The sequence below is a fragment of the Ictidomys tridecemlineatus genome, chromosome 13, assembly GCF_052094955.1.
Source record: "Ictidomys tridecemlineatus isolate mIctTri1 chromosome 13, mIctTri1.hap1, whole genome shotgun sequence".
NCBI classification, from domain to species: domain Eukaryota; kingdom Metazoa; phylum Chordata; class Mammalia; order Rodentia; family Sciuridae; genus Ictidomys; species Ictidomys tridecemlineatus.
In genome coordinates, this window is record NC_135489.1 from 26,261,083 (window position 1) to 26,276,340 (window position 15,258).

Here is a 15,258-nt window from a genome sequence, read left to right on the forward strand (position 1 = left end):
CTGCTCGGAGCATCCTTGTCTGGGTTTTCCTCCCACCTGCCCTCCTTCCTTGTGTCTCTCTGCCACCATGGGCTGACCTCAGGCCTGCCCTGGGCCCCCTTGTTCATTCTGTCTGCTCGCTGTCCCCGACCTCTCAAGGAGTCCTTAACCTTTGACTCAGGAACGCATATCTCCAGCCCCATCCTTTGCTCCGGGCCACAGGTGTGCGTATCTGACTGCCTACTTGTGATCTCCCCTCGGATGTCTGAGATCACGGCGACTTCACATGGCTCACTCCTCTTTCCATTCATGCCCCAAAGCTTTTCTCTCCCCTTCCATAAATGGCTCCATCCCTTACCTAGTTGTTCAAGCTAAAGTTGTTGGTTACTATAGACACCCCCCCCCCATCGACTTGCTGAATCTTAGCCATCAGCACATCCCACCGGTCCAGTCCCTCAGCTACCTGTTAGGTCTGTCTCTTCCCCCACCTGCTCAGCCTCTGGGAACAGCACCAGGTCCCCCACTCTGCACCATTTCCTTTCCTCTTTCCCAAGTCCCTTGGCAGACAGTGTGACCTTTTAAATCAGATGTTGGTGTTCCCTGTTTGAATGCTCTGAGCACCTCGATACTGGGTGGCCCACAGGCCCAGTGTGTCCCAGGCCTGCTGCCTTCTTACCTCACCACCCCTCTTGGAGGTCACAATACTCTGGGTCAGTGACCACTGACTGGTACCCCACCACCATACTGGCTGCTGGTGGGCCTGCAGCTGGCCACCTCTGGCTGTCCTCAGAGCATCTGTGTTCACTCACTGTTCCCTCTTTGGGAAGTTCTTCCCACACATCTGCATAAGGCTCCACCCTTTGCATTATGTCCCCTGTCCAAGGAGACCTTCCTTGACTGGCCCCAGGTGTCCTCTGTCTCCTACCCTGCTAGCTATTTGTTTGTTTATTTATTTATTTATTTTGATAGATTTCATCGTCGCTGTCACTCTGTTATCAATATCTGATCCTCACCCCTTGGCAGTGTCCAGGAGGGAGCGGTTTTGAATGCCTAGATCATCACTGGGTTCTGCCTAAAACCATGCCTGGATTTAGTAGAAGTTCAGTGAACCTTCAGTGGGTGGAAGAGAAGAGCAACTCCCAGCCTGTGGAAGGGCCCTAATGGGCCATGGAGGGATGGCTTGTTGTTTAGCGTAAGGAGGGCTGGGGGAGAAGTGACCAGAGGAAGCCAACCAGTTGACCTCTGAGGGATGAGTAGGAAGATGCACTGAAGTTCTAGACAGAGAAACCAGCCCGAATGAGACAGGAAGACCAAGTCATGACCCTGCTCTGCGGAGGAGATGAAGAGGAGGCCTTGTCTTGGGCACTGAAGGAGGGTCATAGCCCACTAGGAACATTAGGGACACTGACCAGTGCTGATGTAGACACACTGAGTACCAGTGCTGATGTAGACACACTGAGTATCCCAGGCTCTTGAGCTGAATTTCATAGAAGGGAGCTTTCAGACCTTCCTGGTGTGGCCCGAGAAATAAGATCACTGCTTTGATACCTTTGCAGGGGATGAGCTGGACCCTGTGCCTCAGCCCTGCAGAACCTTTGGCTGGGGGGAAGGAGGGGTGAGTCTGGGCATGTGGCTTTGTCCTACTACCTGCCAGAAATGACAGCCCAGGCTTGGTGGAAGGTGCCCACAGGAGCAGATTGACCTCAGCACTGCTGGGGCTGCACTAAAGCATCAGGCCTTTTGCTTTTAGACTTTGATGTCTCAAATTCCTGGGGACAGGTGAGGGATTGTGGCCCAGAGAGGGCAGGGGAAGCCTGAGACTGCCGAGCAGGGCCATGGTCCACCCAGGGTCCCAGCCAGGGCTCTTCACTGCCACTGTGGTGCCTCCTGCTGGCTTCTCTCTGGACTGTCTGGGAAGAAGCTGCTGCCCTGGAATTGCCGGGCCTCTAGAATTGCCGGGCCTCTGTCTTCCGGCTCTGGTTTCTGAGCATTTGCTGATGGGTAGTGTACCAGCTCCAGCCGGCAGCTGTTCTGGCTCTAGAAATAGCACTGAGCCCTCTGAAGGGCTATTATCCCTGGGAGGGGGAGGGGGCTGTATGCTGAGAAAACCCGAGAGAACTGTGCTGTCAGAGTCAGGGAGAGGGGCACGTTGAAGTCATTAAGACCCAGGATTCCCAGATCTCATGAACCTGAGGTTTCTTTTCTAGTGCCACCATTTATTACCTGAAGGATCTTGGGCAAGTTACCCTAGCCCTTGCAGCCTAAGTTTCTGGTATAAACTGGAGGAACTAATACCTGTCTCATGGGGATGTTGGGAGAATGAAATGAACAAGGTTGAAGTCCAGGATCAGGCTGTTTCATACCGTTACTCAGGATGGGCACGGCACAAAGACTCCCAATCAAGGAGTCAGGTTGCGCTGAAATCAGCTCATTTTTACTTGACCAGCCAGCCACAAGCCTGGCATGTGGCTTAATTAATCTAGAGAAAACGGTGCTTTCTTCCAGATTTGCCCAAAGGGGCCACGTGAGCTAGTTAGTGGTGATCCTACCAGTGTGAAATAAACTACTCTGAGGTTCTTTAAGACTCTGCCCCAGGCTAAAGGAGCCCAGGGATTCAGACTGCTGAGCTGGGTAGCTTCTCTGCTCCTGGGGCTGGAGGAGAGGCCTAGCAGGCCTCTTGTATGACACAGGGATGGCCCTGGCTCCTGTGCTCTGTGGAGTGTCTGTGGGTTGGACAGAGGTGTTCTAGAAAGCTGAGTGTGTGCGTCTCATCTGTACCAGTCAGTGGTCGCTGGCCCAGAGTATTGTGACCTCCAAGGATGAAGACACCACTCTGGAGAGACTCTGAAGGGGAATCAGGCTAGCAGAGGAGACCACGGGGCAGGTTGTGGGGAAGGGCTGGTGGGAATACAGGGCCAGGCTCTCTGTGTGCTGGAACCCAAGTTTGAGTGGGATGAGGGGACTCATGCCCAGGGCCACCGGGGGCCCTTCTGTAGGCCTTCCCATTTGGCCTATGGGACAAATATTCCCATTTGGCCACAGGGACGGGGCAGATTGGCTGTGGCCTAGCACCAACCTCAGATTTGGCTACTGGAAGCCAAATGCCATTGGAGTGGAGCTGGGCTCCCTCTAAAGCAGATGGTAGAACTGTGAGAGGCGCATAGGTGATGCTGGGTCCCCTCCCCTTTGAGCTGGGTGGAGGTGGCTTTGCATAACTGAGAGGAGAGAATGTGATTCACTGTCTTGTGAAGTGTGTGTAGTGTAAAGGTTAGAGAGACTCCTCACAGGCCAAAGGGAAGCTTGAGACGTTCAGAGGGAGGCCAGGACTTAAAAGCAAAGACCATCTATTAGGGCTTTCTGGTTGTAAAAGAATCATAACCCAGAAATTTATAAAAATATGGAAAAGCATTTTTACAAGAAACCCCGTCACCGTCCCACCGTGGCTCTTTTGGCTCGGTCACCTCCGGTGGCATGCGTGATTTATTTTGGAGACGACAGTGCTGTACCTTGCATTTTGCACTCAACACTATCACGTGAGCATCTTCCCACGTCAGCACACAAATCCCCCTGAGTGTGCATGGTTTCCTGAGTCTCCATGGTGCTCTGTATCCGGGCCACACGGGGGGTTGCCTGGCTTCATTCAGACCCCATCCTCGGGCGTCCTAGCAGAGGCAGAAGCTCAGCTGACCCAGCGTGGCAGTACTTCTCTGAATAATTTCTTTGGCTCTGGGGTGTTGGGGCTGTCCCTAGTTTTGTGTTTCCCAAGTCAGTCATCTTTAGAGACCAAGCGGGGAGTACAGCCCACAGTGGGGAAGCCCAGGGGAACAGAGAGGGAAGGAGCTGGGAGAAGCGAGGCTCCAGACGCAGGGAGCAGCATTGATGGCTTGGCTGAGGTACCACACAGAGAGTTTTCAGGGGACCTATCATTGCATTGGTCCACTGGGGTAAGATGCAGATACAGAAATGACTCATGAGGGAAGGGGTTTTAAGCCACAAGCAGGGCTGCCCGGGAAGCCCGAGGGCCAGTCAGGAAGCAGAGGAAGCTCAGGGTAAATGCAGGCAGGAGCCTTCCAGCTGCAGGAACTGGTGAGGCAAAGTTTGCAGGCTTAGGATTGGCTCGTTTGAATAGTATCTTTGGCTCTGGGGAGTTGGGGCTGTCCTTTGTTGCCCAGTACCTGGCCCTGGGGTGGTTGGAGCAGGGGACTAGTGGTCCAGAGTGTGGAAGTCCCCCGAGGAGGTGGCTGGGGCCTGGCTGAGCGTGGGTTGGCTAGCATGTGAAAGGTGCACTGTTACTGTCTCTAGAAACTGACCATCCCTGGCAAGACCCCAGGGTCAAAGCATTGGAAACCCATGGTTAATGCATGGAGTCTGCAGCAGAGACAGGGTGATCAAGGACGTCCCCAGGCCCAGGCAGAACTTGGCATGAGCTTCATCCGCAGGGTGGCAGGGGGAGGTTTACTAATCTTGGCAGAAGGGGGTGTTGCCAGAGCAGATGGTAGAGAAGCTTCCTGAGTTATTCATCCCTGACTCAGCTCTGCCGTCAACCTGCCGAGGGACTGGAAGCGAGTCTCTGACTTCCTGGGCCTCCCTGTGGCATCTGCTGGCAGCACTTGCCCTTTAGTGGCAGGAGAAAGGGGACAGCACGTGTGAGCATTTCTTGGCACTTCTTGAAAGCCAGTCCCTCCCAGAAATGCTCCCCAGTGTCTTAGCTCAGCTCTGCTGCTCGTGCCCGGCACTGTCTTTGCTGATTTTTCAAATGAGGAAATTGAGGCTCAGGGAAGGCACAGGTCTGACGTTAGCTTGCTTAGTTGGACGCCAGGGCTGTGGCGATCTTAGTGTCATTGTTTGGGCTGCTGTAACAAAATACCATAGACTGGGTGGCTTACAGACAATAGGAGTTAACTCCTCACAGTTCTGGAGGCTGAAAGTCCAAGATTCAGGTGAGGGCCTACTTCCTGGTTCTTAGGCAGTACCTTGTCACCTTGATCTCACCTGATGAAAGGGGAAAAGGTTTACCTTGGGCCTCTTTTATAAGGATAGTAGCTCCAGCCATGAGGCCTCTGCTCCCCTCACCTCCCAAAGGGCTTACCTTCTAAAACCATCATCTTGGGGGACACAAACATTCAGACCATAGCCGTGGCTAATGAGGGACGTAAGTCCAGTTTTAAAGCCTCCTCACCTAAGAGCCACCAGACATATGGCACAAGACTGGAGCCATTCTACTGGCTGATTTGGTATACAGGTGATATTGGGGATTCAAGAGAAATGGGGACCCGGTGGGGGCTGGGTGAAAGGAGGCAGGGCAGCATTCTGGAGGATATGGGAAGCTGGCTGGTCAGAGGGAAGATGTCTAGTTCAAACAGATTGCTTTAGGGAGAAGACACAGAGAGGGGAGGTGATTTACCCAAAGTCACACAACTGGCTTGCAGCCACAGCCGAGATGTGTCTGCAAATCTCCCAGCTCCCTGAGGATTCTAGAATGAGTCTCCTAATTATCTCCAGCATCATTTGCATCTAGAGCTTTTCTTAGCAGCAGGCGGGGATCATGGTTCCAAAGGCTTAGTGACACCGGCTCTGGTTGCAAAAGACGGTGCTTGTGACAAGACACCAGACCTCACTTACTGCTGTGTGCCTGGAAAACTACTTGAGACAGAATCAAGGTCATGGACTGGCTTGGTGGCCCCAGGTTGACCCCTTGTTCTCAGTTGCAGACAATAGAATCCATGTCAGTTAGTTAAAGGAGAAAGGGATTTATTAAGGGGACAGCTGGCTCCAAATCTTTGAGAAAACTGAAAAATGGTTCACTTCCAGGAATGGAAAACTGCATTATAACAAGGGGCCATCATGAAAACTGCTGCCCCTGATAAAATCACAAAGGTGCTGCCACTGCTGCAGTTTCCAAGAGCCATGCCACCTGGACCGCATTCTCCACCAACAAAACCATGCCTTGCTACTCTCCCTCTTCTCCTGTAACAGCTCTGAAAAAGGTCTTGTGCAAATGCTTCTGATTGGTTGAACCTAAATTGCACCCAGGGCCCTAGCTGCAAAGGAGTCTGGGAAATGTAGTCTTTAGCTTTCCTGCCTCTGTAGTACAGAAGGTAGAGAGAGAAATAAAGACATAGTCCTTGTGTTTGAGAGACTTGGCATTTGGAAGGACCACGGTATTAAAAAAAAAAATTGCAATACAATGTTATTTGCTCTAATTTAGAGACAGTAGACTGGGAGCCCATGGGTCAGGGTAAGAGAAGGCTTCCTGAAAGTATGAGCATTTGAGCTAGGTGTGGAAGAATCAGTATGAATTTGCCAGTTGAGAAATACAGAGAAGGGAGTTCTAAAACACAAGGGAACCAGAGAGGAAAAAGTGAGTTTGATATAGACCCTGTGGTGGCTGTGACCTGTCTGGAGCCAGCTGGTACTGAAAAAGCTCAACTCTTCTGCAGGTGGCCCTTGGCCAAGCCCCAGGCACTTAACATTGTGACCTGGGCCTCTGTTTAGCCTCAGTCCCTAGTTCTTATTAGTTCTTTTTTTTTTTTTTTTTTTTTTTTGTACTGAGGCTTGGACCCAAGGGTGCTTAACCACTGAGCCACATCCTCAGCCCTTTTTTGTATTTTATTTAGAAACAGGGTCTTGTTGAATTGCTTAGGGTCTCACTTAGTTGATGAGTCTGTCTTTGAACTCATGATCCTCCTGCCTCAGCCTCCTGAGCCACTGGGATTACAGGTATGTGCCACCTTTCCCAGCTCTAGTTCTTATTAGCTCATATAAGAACAAGCAGCCAATTTGTTGTATAAAATGTTTTTATATTAAAAATATCATTTAACATTACTTAAGGGCTGGGGATGTGGTTCAAGTGGTAGCATGCTCGCCTGGCATGCGTGAGGCACTGGGTTTGATCCTCAGCACCACATAAAAATAAAATAAAGATGTTGTGTCCACCTTAAAAAACTAAAAAAAAAAATTAAAAACCCCCCAAAACAATACTTAAATACATAATTATGTTACTTAAATTAACTATTAGAGTATATTAAAATTAAGAATATATGAATAAAACTTTAAAATATTAAATACGGAAATTATATTTTTAAATTATTTAAAACACAAATATTTTAAAAAGAAGTCACTATGTCAGGTAAAATATTTTGGGATTTCCAAGGCAGCCTGTCCGTGTTTGTACATGGCAGTTCTGTGTATAAGGGGACACGTGGAGTGACAGCCACCTTGTGCTGGGAGGTGCTGGGACTTGCTGGAGGGAGGCTTGCATTTCCGTCCCTGGTCCTGGCCCTGCAACAGCCCGGGGTGCCTCTTTCACTTTTGGTTCTTGAGGGCTCCCTGTCATGAGGCCACTGTCCCCACATTTATGTGGTGTGGCTCTGCAAGCATCTGGATTGGTGTCAAAGCTATGCTGGAATTCAGCCCTCCTGGCTCAGTCTGCCCCAGCTGTTGAGCCACCTCTGGAAAGAGAGAAGCTGTGGAGAGGGGTGACTCTGTCCCAAGAGGTGCTTCTATCCCATGGCTGTGGAAGATCTGAGGGCCTTCCAGGGACACCAGCTGTCTGTGTAGCTGGTGGGGGCAAGAGCAGCCTTGAATCAACACGCAGGTTCATGCCCCAGCTCTGCTCCCTGCCAACCAGGTGACACTGGGGAAGAGGTAACTCCCGGGGCCTGTGTGGTTTGCTTGTGCTGATCATTTCTTTCACAGTCTAGTGGGAAAGATTAAAAGTCAACACTTGGCCTGGCAGCGCCCTGTGGCCAGGCTTCAGTAAATGCTGGCTGAAATGGGTGGTATCATTCTGCATGAACCTGACAGAGGGACCCTGTGGTGGCTGTGACCTGTCTGGAGCCAGCTGGTGCAGAAAAAGCTCAACTCCTCTGCAGGTGGCCCTCGGCCAAGCCCCAGGCCTTCCCTGCACTTACAGTGTGACCTGGGCCTCTGTTTAGCCTCAGTGCTCTCAGCTGCCAAATGGGGAGAAAGAAACATCAGCCTCAGCTGCCTCACAGAGGGGAGCACACAGGGAGTGAGTGGAGAGAAATGGAAATGCTCCCTAAGTAGGAAAAAAGCAGCAGATGTCAGCCCTGCCTGTGGCTGTGTTGTAGGACATTGTCCCAGAAGAAAGAGAGGGAAATGGGGTCAGGAAGGGCGGGTGGCTGCTGGCGGGCTGGCTCCCTGCCGGCCTCCCAGGGCTGCTGCCTCCTGGCCTCTCATCTTTGTCTGATCACAGTACATAGCGTCTGTCCTCTAGTTCCTCCTTCACAGCCACAAACTTGGAACCAGACCTACTGCTGCATGTCACAGCTGAAATGGGTTCTTGCTACTGTAGGTGCTTCTAGTCCCAGGGCAGCAGAGTGCTCTCAGTAACTGACCACCCTCCTGGAACCCACCCCCAGCCCCAGGTCCTCTGCTGCGGTGGGGCTGATTGGCTTTATTTGTTTGACTGGGACAGACCCCCCCACTCCCCCACCCCCACCTCCCTTGGCAGTCCTTGGCAGGCCCTGAAAGCCTGGCTTGCTTCTCTGTGTAACCTCTGTCCCTGTTGGTCCTCAGGTACTTTGAATTTTACGAGGGGCCTTTTGAATATAACTCCACAAGATGCCTGGAGCTGAGGCACGAGATACTGGAAGTGAAGGTGCTCTCCATGTGAGTGTGGCGGCCGGGTGGAGGGCGCAGGGGCATGCGGAGCTGGGGCAGGGCTGGGACCGGGTGGGGACAAGGACAAGGATGTAAGGGAACAGGAAACGCAAGGCAGATCGTGGGGAGAAAAAAATTAGGTCTCCTTTCCCGAGGGCACGGGCGTTCGGAAGGCCCTGGAAGCTGGTTCTTGACAGAAGGCCAGGTTGGCAGGGTCACCTCTGATGACTTGGGTGTTAAGTCCTCAGCTCAGTTACAGCTTCTTGATTATCATCGCCGGGCTCTCGTGTAGAAATAGAAGAGGGCACCTGAGTGACTCACCTGAAATTCGGCACTTTGCACCGCAGGGTCAGGCCCTCTTACTGTCGCATTTTTAAATTGAAGTTTCATTAAGTCTTGATTTTTCAATTATTTAAACGATTCAACCTTCAAGGTCCAGGGAAATGCTGCCCTCTCCCAGCCATGAGCCCTCCCCAGGGGCCCGGCGTGCCTTGTGCATCATCTGGGGCACATTGGGGCATGAATAAGCACCTGTGTGGGGGACTCTTGAAGTCTGCCTTCTTACACAAATAGTGAAAGAACTGAGCTCCTCTTCCCCCTCCACAATATGTCATCTAGTACCCTCTTATAGCTGTGCAGGAAGCACATTAAATGGTGGCCGTTTCAGTGTGCATGTGCCCGCCTGCCATGAATTCAGCAGAGACCCACTTAGAGGAGTTTGTGTCGTATTAATCATGGCAGAATCTGTTTTTATTTATAAACAGTTACTTCTGATGATGGGGTGGATGTTCAAGGCAGGCAGTGTTGGGTTCTCACATGGACTCAAGGTCCCCTGACATGACTTCAGCTACCTTGGCCCATGATGGCACATAGATAGGAGCCAGGCCTCCTTTACCCATTTGATGTGATTCCAGCTAGTGGGGTGATGGGGAGAGCATGGCCTTTGAGCTCAGGCAGACCCAAGTCCAAAGCCAACTCTGAGCCTTATCAGCTCTGTACTGTTGGGCAAACTTACTTAACCTCTCTGAGTCTTTCCTTGCCTATAAAAATGGGGACAGCATTACCTACCTTTTAAGGGTTGCTATTGATCCGCTGAAATGACGAACATGGAAATGGGTGACCTAGAGGTCTGCATGCACAGCGGCTCACATGATAGGTGCTCAGCCGATGCTCATGCTTGACTTGCTTTCTTCTACCTCTTTCCTTCCTCCACTTCCTGTGAAGTCAGCAGCAGTTTTTCTGGCCTGTCCTGTACAGAGACTGTGCTATCAACAAATGCCTTAGACAATCAACTTGTAAAGAGAAAAGGTTTACTTTAGCTCACAGAATTGGAGGTCTCAGTTCGTGGCCAAGTGGCTCCTTTGCTTTGGAGCCTGTGGTGAGCCAGCACAGTGTGGCAGGAGCTGTGTTGAGTAAAGCCGCTCACTCAGGGGTTCCACTTCCCCTCTGAGGGCACACCTCCAATGACCTAGAGACCTCTCACTAGGCCCCACCTCTTCAGTGCTCCACAGGGTGCGCCTCCTGATAGCACCACTCTGCTGAACAAGCCTTCAACACACGGGCCTTGGGGGACATTTCAGATGCAAACTATAAACTAAGCCCAAGAGTGAGGCCAAATGTCCAGCTGGCATTGTCTGGGTCAGTTATGGCCCCTGCATTCACCAGTTGTCTGTGTTCCCTCCCTGGGGTGAATCCCTGAGGTAATCCACCTCTCATGAGTGCCACCCACCCCTGTGGTCCCACCCCTCATGGGGGAAACAGACGTGAATAACTAAGAGGTGACAGTGAATTGGACCTGGGCTAGTGTGAGAAGGGGCTGGCCAGGCAAGGCCTCCCCGAAGGGGATGGCACAGGTGCAGCCTGCATGGTGATAGGTGCTAATTAGGTCAGGAGGTTCCTGGATGGAACATTTGTCTGAGGCCCTGGGCCAGGAGGGAGTCTGTGTCCCTGCCCTGAAGGACCAGGGCAGCTTGAGCGGTCAGCTGCGCAGCGGGAGGGGCCTGCCATGTGGACCCACACCTGGGATTTTGTCTTTATCCAGGGACCGTGGGTGCCCATGGCAGGGTTTAAGCAGGGCACAGGAGTTGTTTGGAAGCACTGTGCAGCAGCTATGATTTAGTGGCAAAGACCACCAGACTTCAGTCAGGGCCCGTGAGCAGAGAGCCCCTGTCTTTCCTCAGAATTCAAACATTTCAGGCCTTTGCACTTGGGTGGAAATCCAAAGCATATCTCAGTGTTTTCAAAGGGAACATAGTGAATTTTTAAATTATAAAACGTAAGTCTTTGCATGGCTACTCCGAGATCTGGACAGGAAAAGTGGAGAAACCCTATAAGCTGGCCGTCCTTCTCTGCAGATCTGTCCTTCCCCATGTGATTCCTATCTGCTGGTGTTGGTCCCTGCATCAGGCTTTAGGGACCTCTGTGACAGTTCCACAGACGAGGGACCTTAAACAACAGACACCGATTCCTCACAGTGCTTGACCCCGGGGGTGTGAGGGCATGGGGTCAGCAGGGCTGGCTTCCTTCATGGTCTCTCTCCTTGGCTGGCCAGTGGTCACCCTGTCCCCGTGTCCTCACATGGCTGACCCTTGGTCTGTGTCTTGCGTCCTCTCCTCTTCTTATAAGGACACCAGTCACATTGGAGTTCACCCTGATGACTTAATTTTGCCTTAATGACCTCTTTAAAGACCCTTTCTCCAAATACAGCCACACAGTGGGGTACTAGAGGTTATCGCTACAACTCATGGGTTGTGGAGGGACACAACTCAGCTAGTAACAGTCCCCATCACAGCTGATATTTGGGGACCAGATGAGAGATGACCTAGGCCCTCTGATTTGAGCCTAAGTGCAAATTTTATGGAGTGTGATGGACAGCCTTCTATTTCCCCACATCTGCCCACCTGCTGTCCCTGGTCATGGCTTTCACTAGGGGTGTCTGGTGGCATTTGTTCTCACATTTGCCTTTGGGGAACCTTCTCTAGTCCCCCAGGGCTGAGTTCCTGAGATAAGTAGCCATCCCAGGCGGTGACTGCAGGTCTAGCTGTGCCTTTCATGGCCTGTCTCTTCCACAGTAGCTGCTCTCTCTCTAGTTCCAAGCCCCGGGGGTCTGAGAGGAGAGGCGAAGCCCAGGCTACTCATGAAGCATCAGTGCGTGTGCCCAGGGGATGCCAGGGATCCGCAAGCCCCGTGCCTTCCTTCCTGAGCCTCCAAGCTGAGGGTCTTCCGGTCCTCCCTGGATGAAATCAGAGAAGCCCAGAGGCTGGCCTCTGATCTGAGCAGCTCTGACATCATCTGGGGACCCACAGGCTTTGCTGGGCTCCGGCTCAGCTCCATGACCTGGACTTATGAACGACTGGCCCCGAGTCATCGGGAAAAGGTCACGTCCCCATCTGTGGAGGGAGACTGCTGGACAGACACACTCATGTCCCTTCAGGCGCACACAATGTCAGCTGGTGCTGTCTGAGGAGACAGGGAGATCTGTGATTCATCTGGGTATAATTTTGATGCAAAATTGCTCAAATCGATGGCAAAAATCAGTCAACCAGAAAATTCCCACAAGAGAAACGCCTCACTCCCCGACACTGTCAGATGCAGGAGGAGTTATTCTGTGATGAATTGTTATGAAAATACATGGTTGCTAATTCTTGTTCAAGTTATTTATGCTTGATTTTAGTCATTCTAGTACTTCTTTATTTTTAAATAAAAATATTCAGTTGCTGCCTGCCCTCATATCCAGCTGGTGGCCATGCAGGAGAACCCTCAGCTGGCCTCTCCACTGCCCATGACCCATCCAGGGTCTGGGACTTGGTGCTGAGCTCAGTAATGAGGCCAGGAGAGAAGCTGGGAGCCACAGGCACTGGGCAGATGCCCGCCGTCTGGGCTGGGAGCTGCTTCATGCCCCTGGAAGCTGTCTCAGGGCAGCGTTCACAAGTCCACTGCACTGGGGCTCCTCGAGGGCAGCACCTGAGCCTAGGCAGCTCCGAGATCAACCTGCACAGGTCCAGGACACACCTAGGAAACGAATGAGTGGGTGAAGGAAGAGGGTGAGATCTGGTGCAAACAGGAGGCTGTGGAAGAAAAGGGGAGAACAAAGACGCATAATGAGATGATCATCTCAGCTCATGTGATCTCTGCCTCCTGCCCAAGAAACCTCCAGTGCACAGAGACTCACAAGAATAAAAAGTCCCAGTGCCCTGCAGCATGCCTTCTCACCCAAGCTACTCCTTCCGATTCTCAGCTGTCTCCTCTGGTGATGACCTCTCACTACCATGCACATGCTGTTCCCCGTCTTCACCGGTTCCATGCTTCAGTGGGTGAGGATTCTAGCCCTGGGGGACTAGAGAAGGTTCCTCAAAGGCAAATGTGAGTACAAACGCCACCAGATACCCCCAAAGAAAGCCATGACCAGGGACAGCAGGTGGGCAGATGTGGGGAAATAGGAGGCTGTCCATCACACTCCATAAAATTTGCACTTAGGCTCAAATCAGAGGGCCCAGGTTATCTCTCATCTGGTCCCCAGGCCCAGGCCCCTCCCAACACTTCCCCAGTTGAAGGGCGCTGTATTTGGGACATGGTTTGTGCCCCCAGGGTTCATATGTTGAAGCTTTGGACTTCAAAGAGGCAATATTGAGGCAGTGGAATTTTTTTAAAACTGGAGCCTAGTGGGAGATAGTTAAGCTAAATAAGTCTTTTCCTTAGAAGAACTAGCCTCAGGTATTTTGTTATAGCAACAGAAAATAGACTAATAGCCTTTGTAGTTCTTCTACGTAGAGATTACCTAAGTAATGACTTTCCCCCAGGATGTTGAAGACCTTCACCATCTTCTAGCACGTGGTTACATGAGAAGCATGAGAATGGCTGGTCCAGATATCTGGTTTCTTTCTTTCTTTTTTGCCTCCTGGGATCTTGTTAGCTCAGGCCACTTCTGAATGTCCAATGACATTGTCCAGTTGAACCTCTTCATCTGAGCTCACGTCCAAACTCTTTATGTGTGTGTGTGTGTGTATGTGTGCGTGTGTATGTGTGTGTATGTGTGTGTGTGTGTGTCTCCAAACTCTGGAACTTGCTCTTGAATCTTTCTGTACAGTTTCTCTTCTTTGGTCTGTACTTCCTCTTTCTAGTACATCTAAAAACTGTGCTGGGTCTTCTCGATCGCTTCTCTAGCACTCATATCTTTTAATCACAACCTCTTTCTCTCTTTGCCATTTGCTTCTACTGTCTGGTCAAATTCCTTGACCTCATCTTCCAGTTCTTCTAATGAACTCTTCCCCCCAGTTTTTCTTTTCTTACTTTCAAAGTTGTACTCTTTTGAGTACCTCTGGAGACATTAAGCAGAACGATTATTGCTATTTGATACTGAGGATTGAACCCAGAAGCTCTTTGCCACTGGGCTACATCCCCAGCACCTCCCACTCTCACCTTTTAAATGTTGAGACAAGTGCTCTCTAAGTTGTTGAGGCTTCCTCTAACTTGCCATCCCCCTGCCTCAGCTTCCCGAGTTGCTGAGATTGCAGGCATGCAGCACCATGCGCCAAGGAGGATATTTTTAAGTGGTCTTTTACACCTCGAGTAGTTTTCTCTGTGGCCATTTTATCTGGTGGTTTGTCCTGTTCTGTCTCCCTCAGGTTGACCAGGTGACCCTTGGTTGCCTATGCCCATTTAAACTTAAAGCAGTTAAAAGTCACCAGGAGCTTCACGTCTGAAGTTGTTCTAGATGTTTCTGAACCTTTTGCAGCTAGAAGGTCCAGGTTTTTAGCTGGGAATGATGCAGTTTTTAGAGAGGAGTTAGCAGTCTTGCTCCCCAGCCACACATTAAATCTTTGCCTGTTGTGGGGGAGGGGTGGGTTTTGCTGTCATAGCCTGACCCTCATTTCCAGGGCCAGGGCCTTCCCCCTCTCTACTCCCCTTTTAGATTGTTCTATCATCCTGTCCTTTGCCACCCGCTCGGCTTCCTTTCACTTGTTGAGATGTCTCTTCCCCCTAGAGGCCCCTCCCTGCCATTCTGCTCATTTGGTAGATTTATGCACATTTTTATCCTCTTCTGGAGCGTTAGTGGTGTCATGGAGGACAGGGGAGTCTGGGGCAAGCCCGTCTTTAAAGTAAAGGTGATCTCTGTACGTGTAAAGCAATCTATAAACTGTTTTTTTTTAATCAATTAATTTATTTTTTTAAGTTTTTGGTGGACACAACATCTTTGTTGGTATGTGGTGCTGAGGATCGAACCCAGGCCGCACGCATGCCAGGCGAGTGTGCTACCTCTTGAGCCACATCCCCAGCCCTATAAACTGTTTTTATGCATATGATTCCATTTGATCTCTCCGGCAACCTTTGGGATGGGCAGGGCAGAGGCGATGATATCCATTCTACAGATGATTAAATGACTTGCCCAGGTCACTTTGCAAGTTGGGGGTGGAGCCAAGATTTGAGGCTGGGTGCTCAGGGTGCAGCAACGGCACTGGAGGCCCAGGGAATGGGGCCTGGAGGTTGCTCACAGTTGAGTTCAGGACCCTGGCCTGGAGCGTTGGCAGGGCCGTTTCCACCAGGTGATGGAAGCAGTGGCCGTGCAAGGTGCTGCTCCAGGGGCCTGTGGGTTGGAAGGGGAGCCGTGGGGGAGCCATGGTGCTGCAGAGTAGTGGCACCTCTTCTCTTGGGAGC

The 15,258-nt window shown here is 51.2% G+C and overlaps 1 protein-coding gene across 6 annotated transcripts in view; it reads left to right on the forward strand.

Annotated features, from left to right (window-relative positions):
• The window catches only part of St8sia5 (ST8 alpha-N-acetyl-neuraminide alpha-2,8-sialyltransferase 5), a 73,423-nt gene that overhangs the window by 42,548 nt on the left and 15,617 nt on the right, over positions 1 to 15,258 (forward strand). For 2 of the 6 annotated variants that reach the window (XM_078030088.1, XM_078030087.1), the window contains exons 2-3: positions 8,521 to 8,613; positions 12,842 to 12,966. The exons of 2 other annotated variants lie outside the window; for them this stretch is intronic. In XM_078030088.1, the coding sequence (XP_077886214.1) occupies positions 8,566 to 8,613; positions 12,842 to 12,966 (173 nt within the window). In that variant the 5' untranslated portion in view covers positions 8,521 to 8,565. The remainder of the gene's footprint in view (positions 1 to 8,520; positions 8,614 to 12,841; positions 12,967 to 15,258) is intronic. 2 more of the 6 variants (XM_021726520.3, XM_021726521.3) reach the window with 1 other exon arrangement.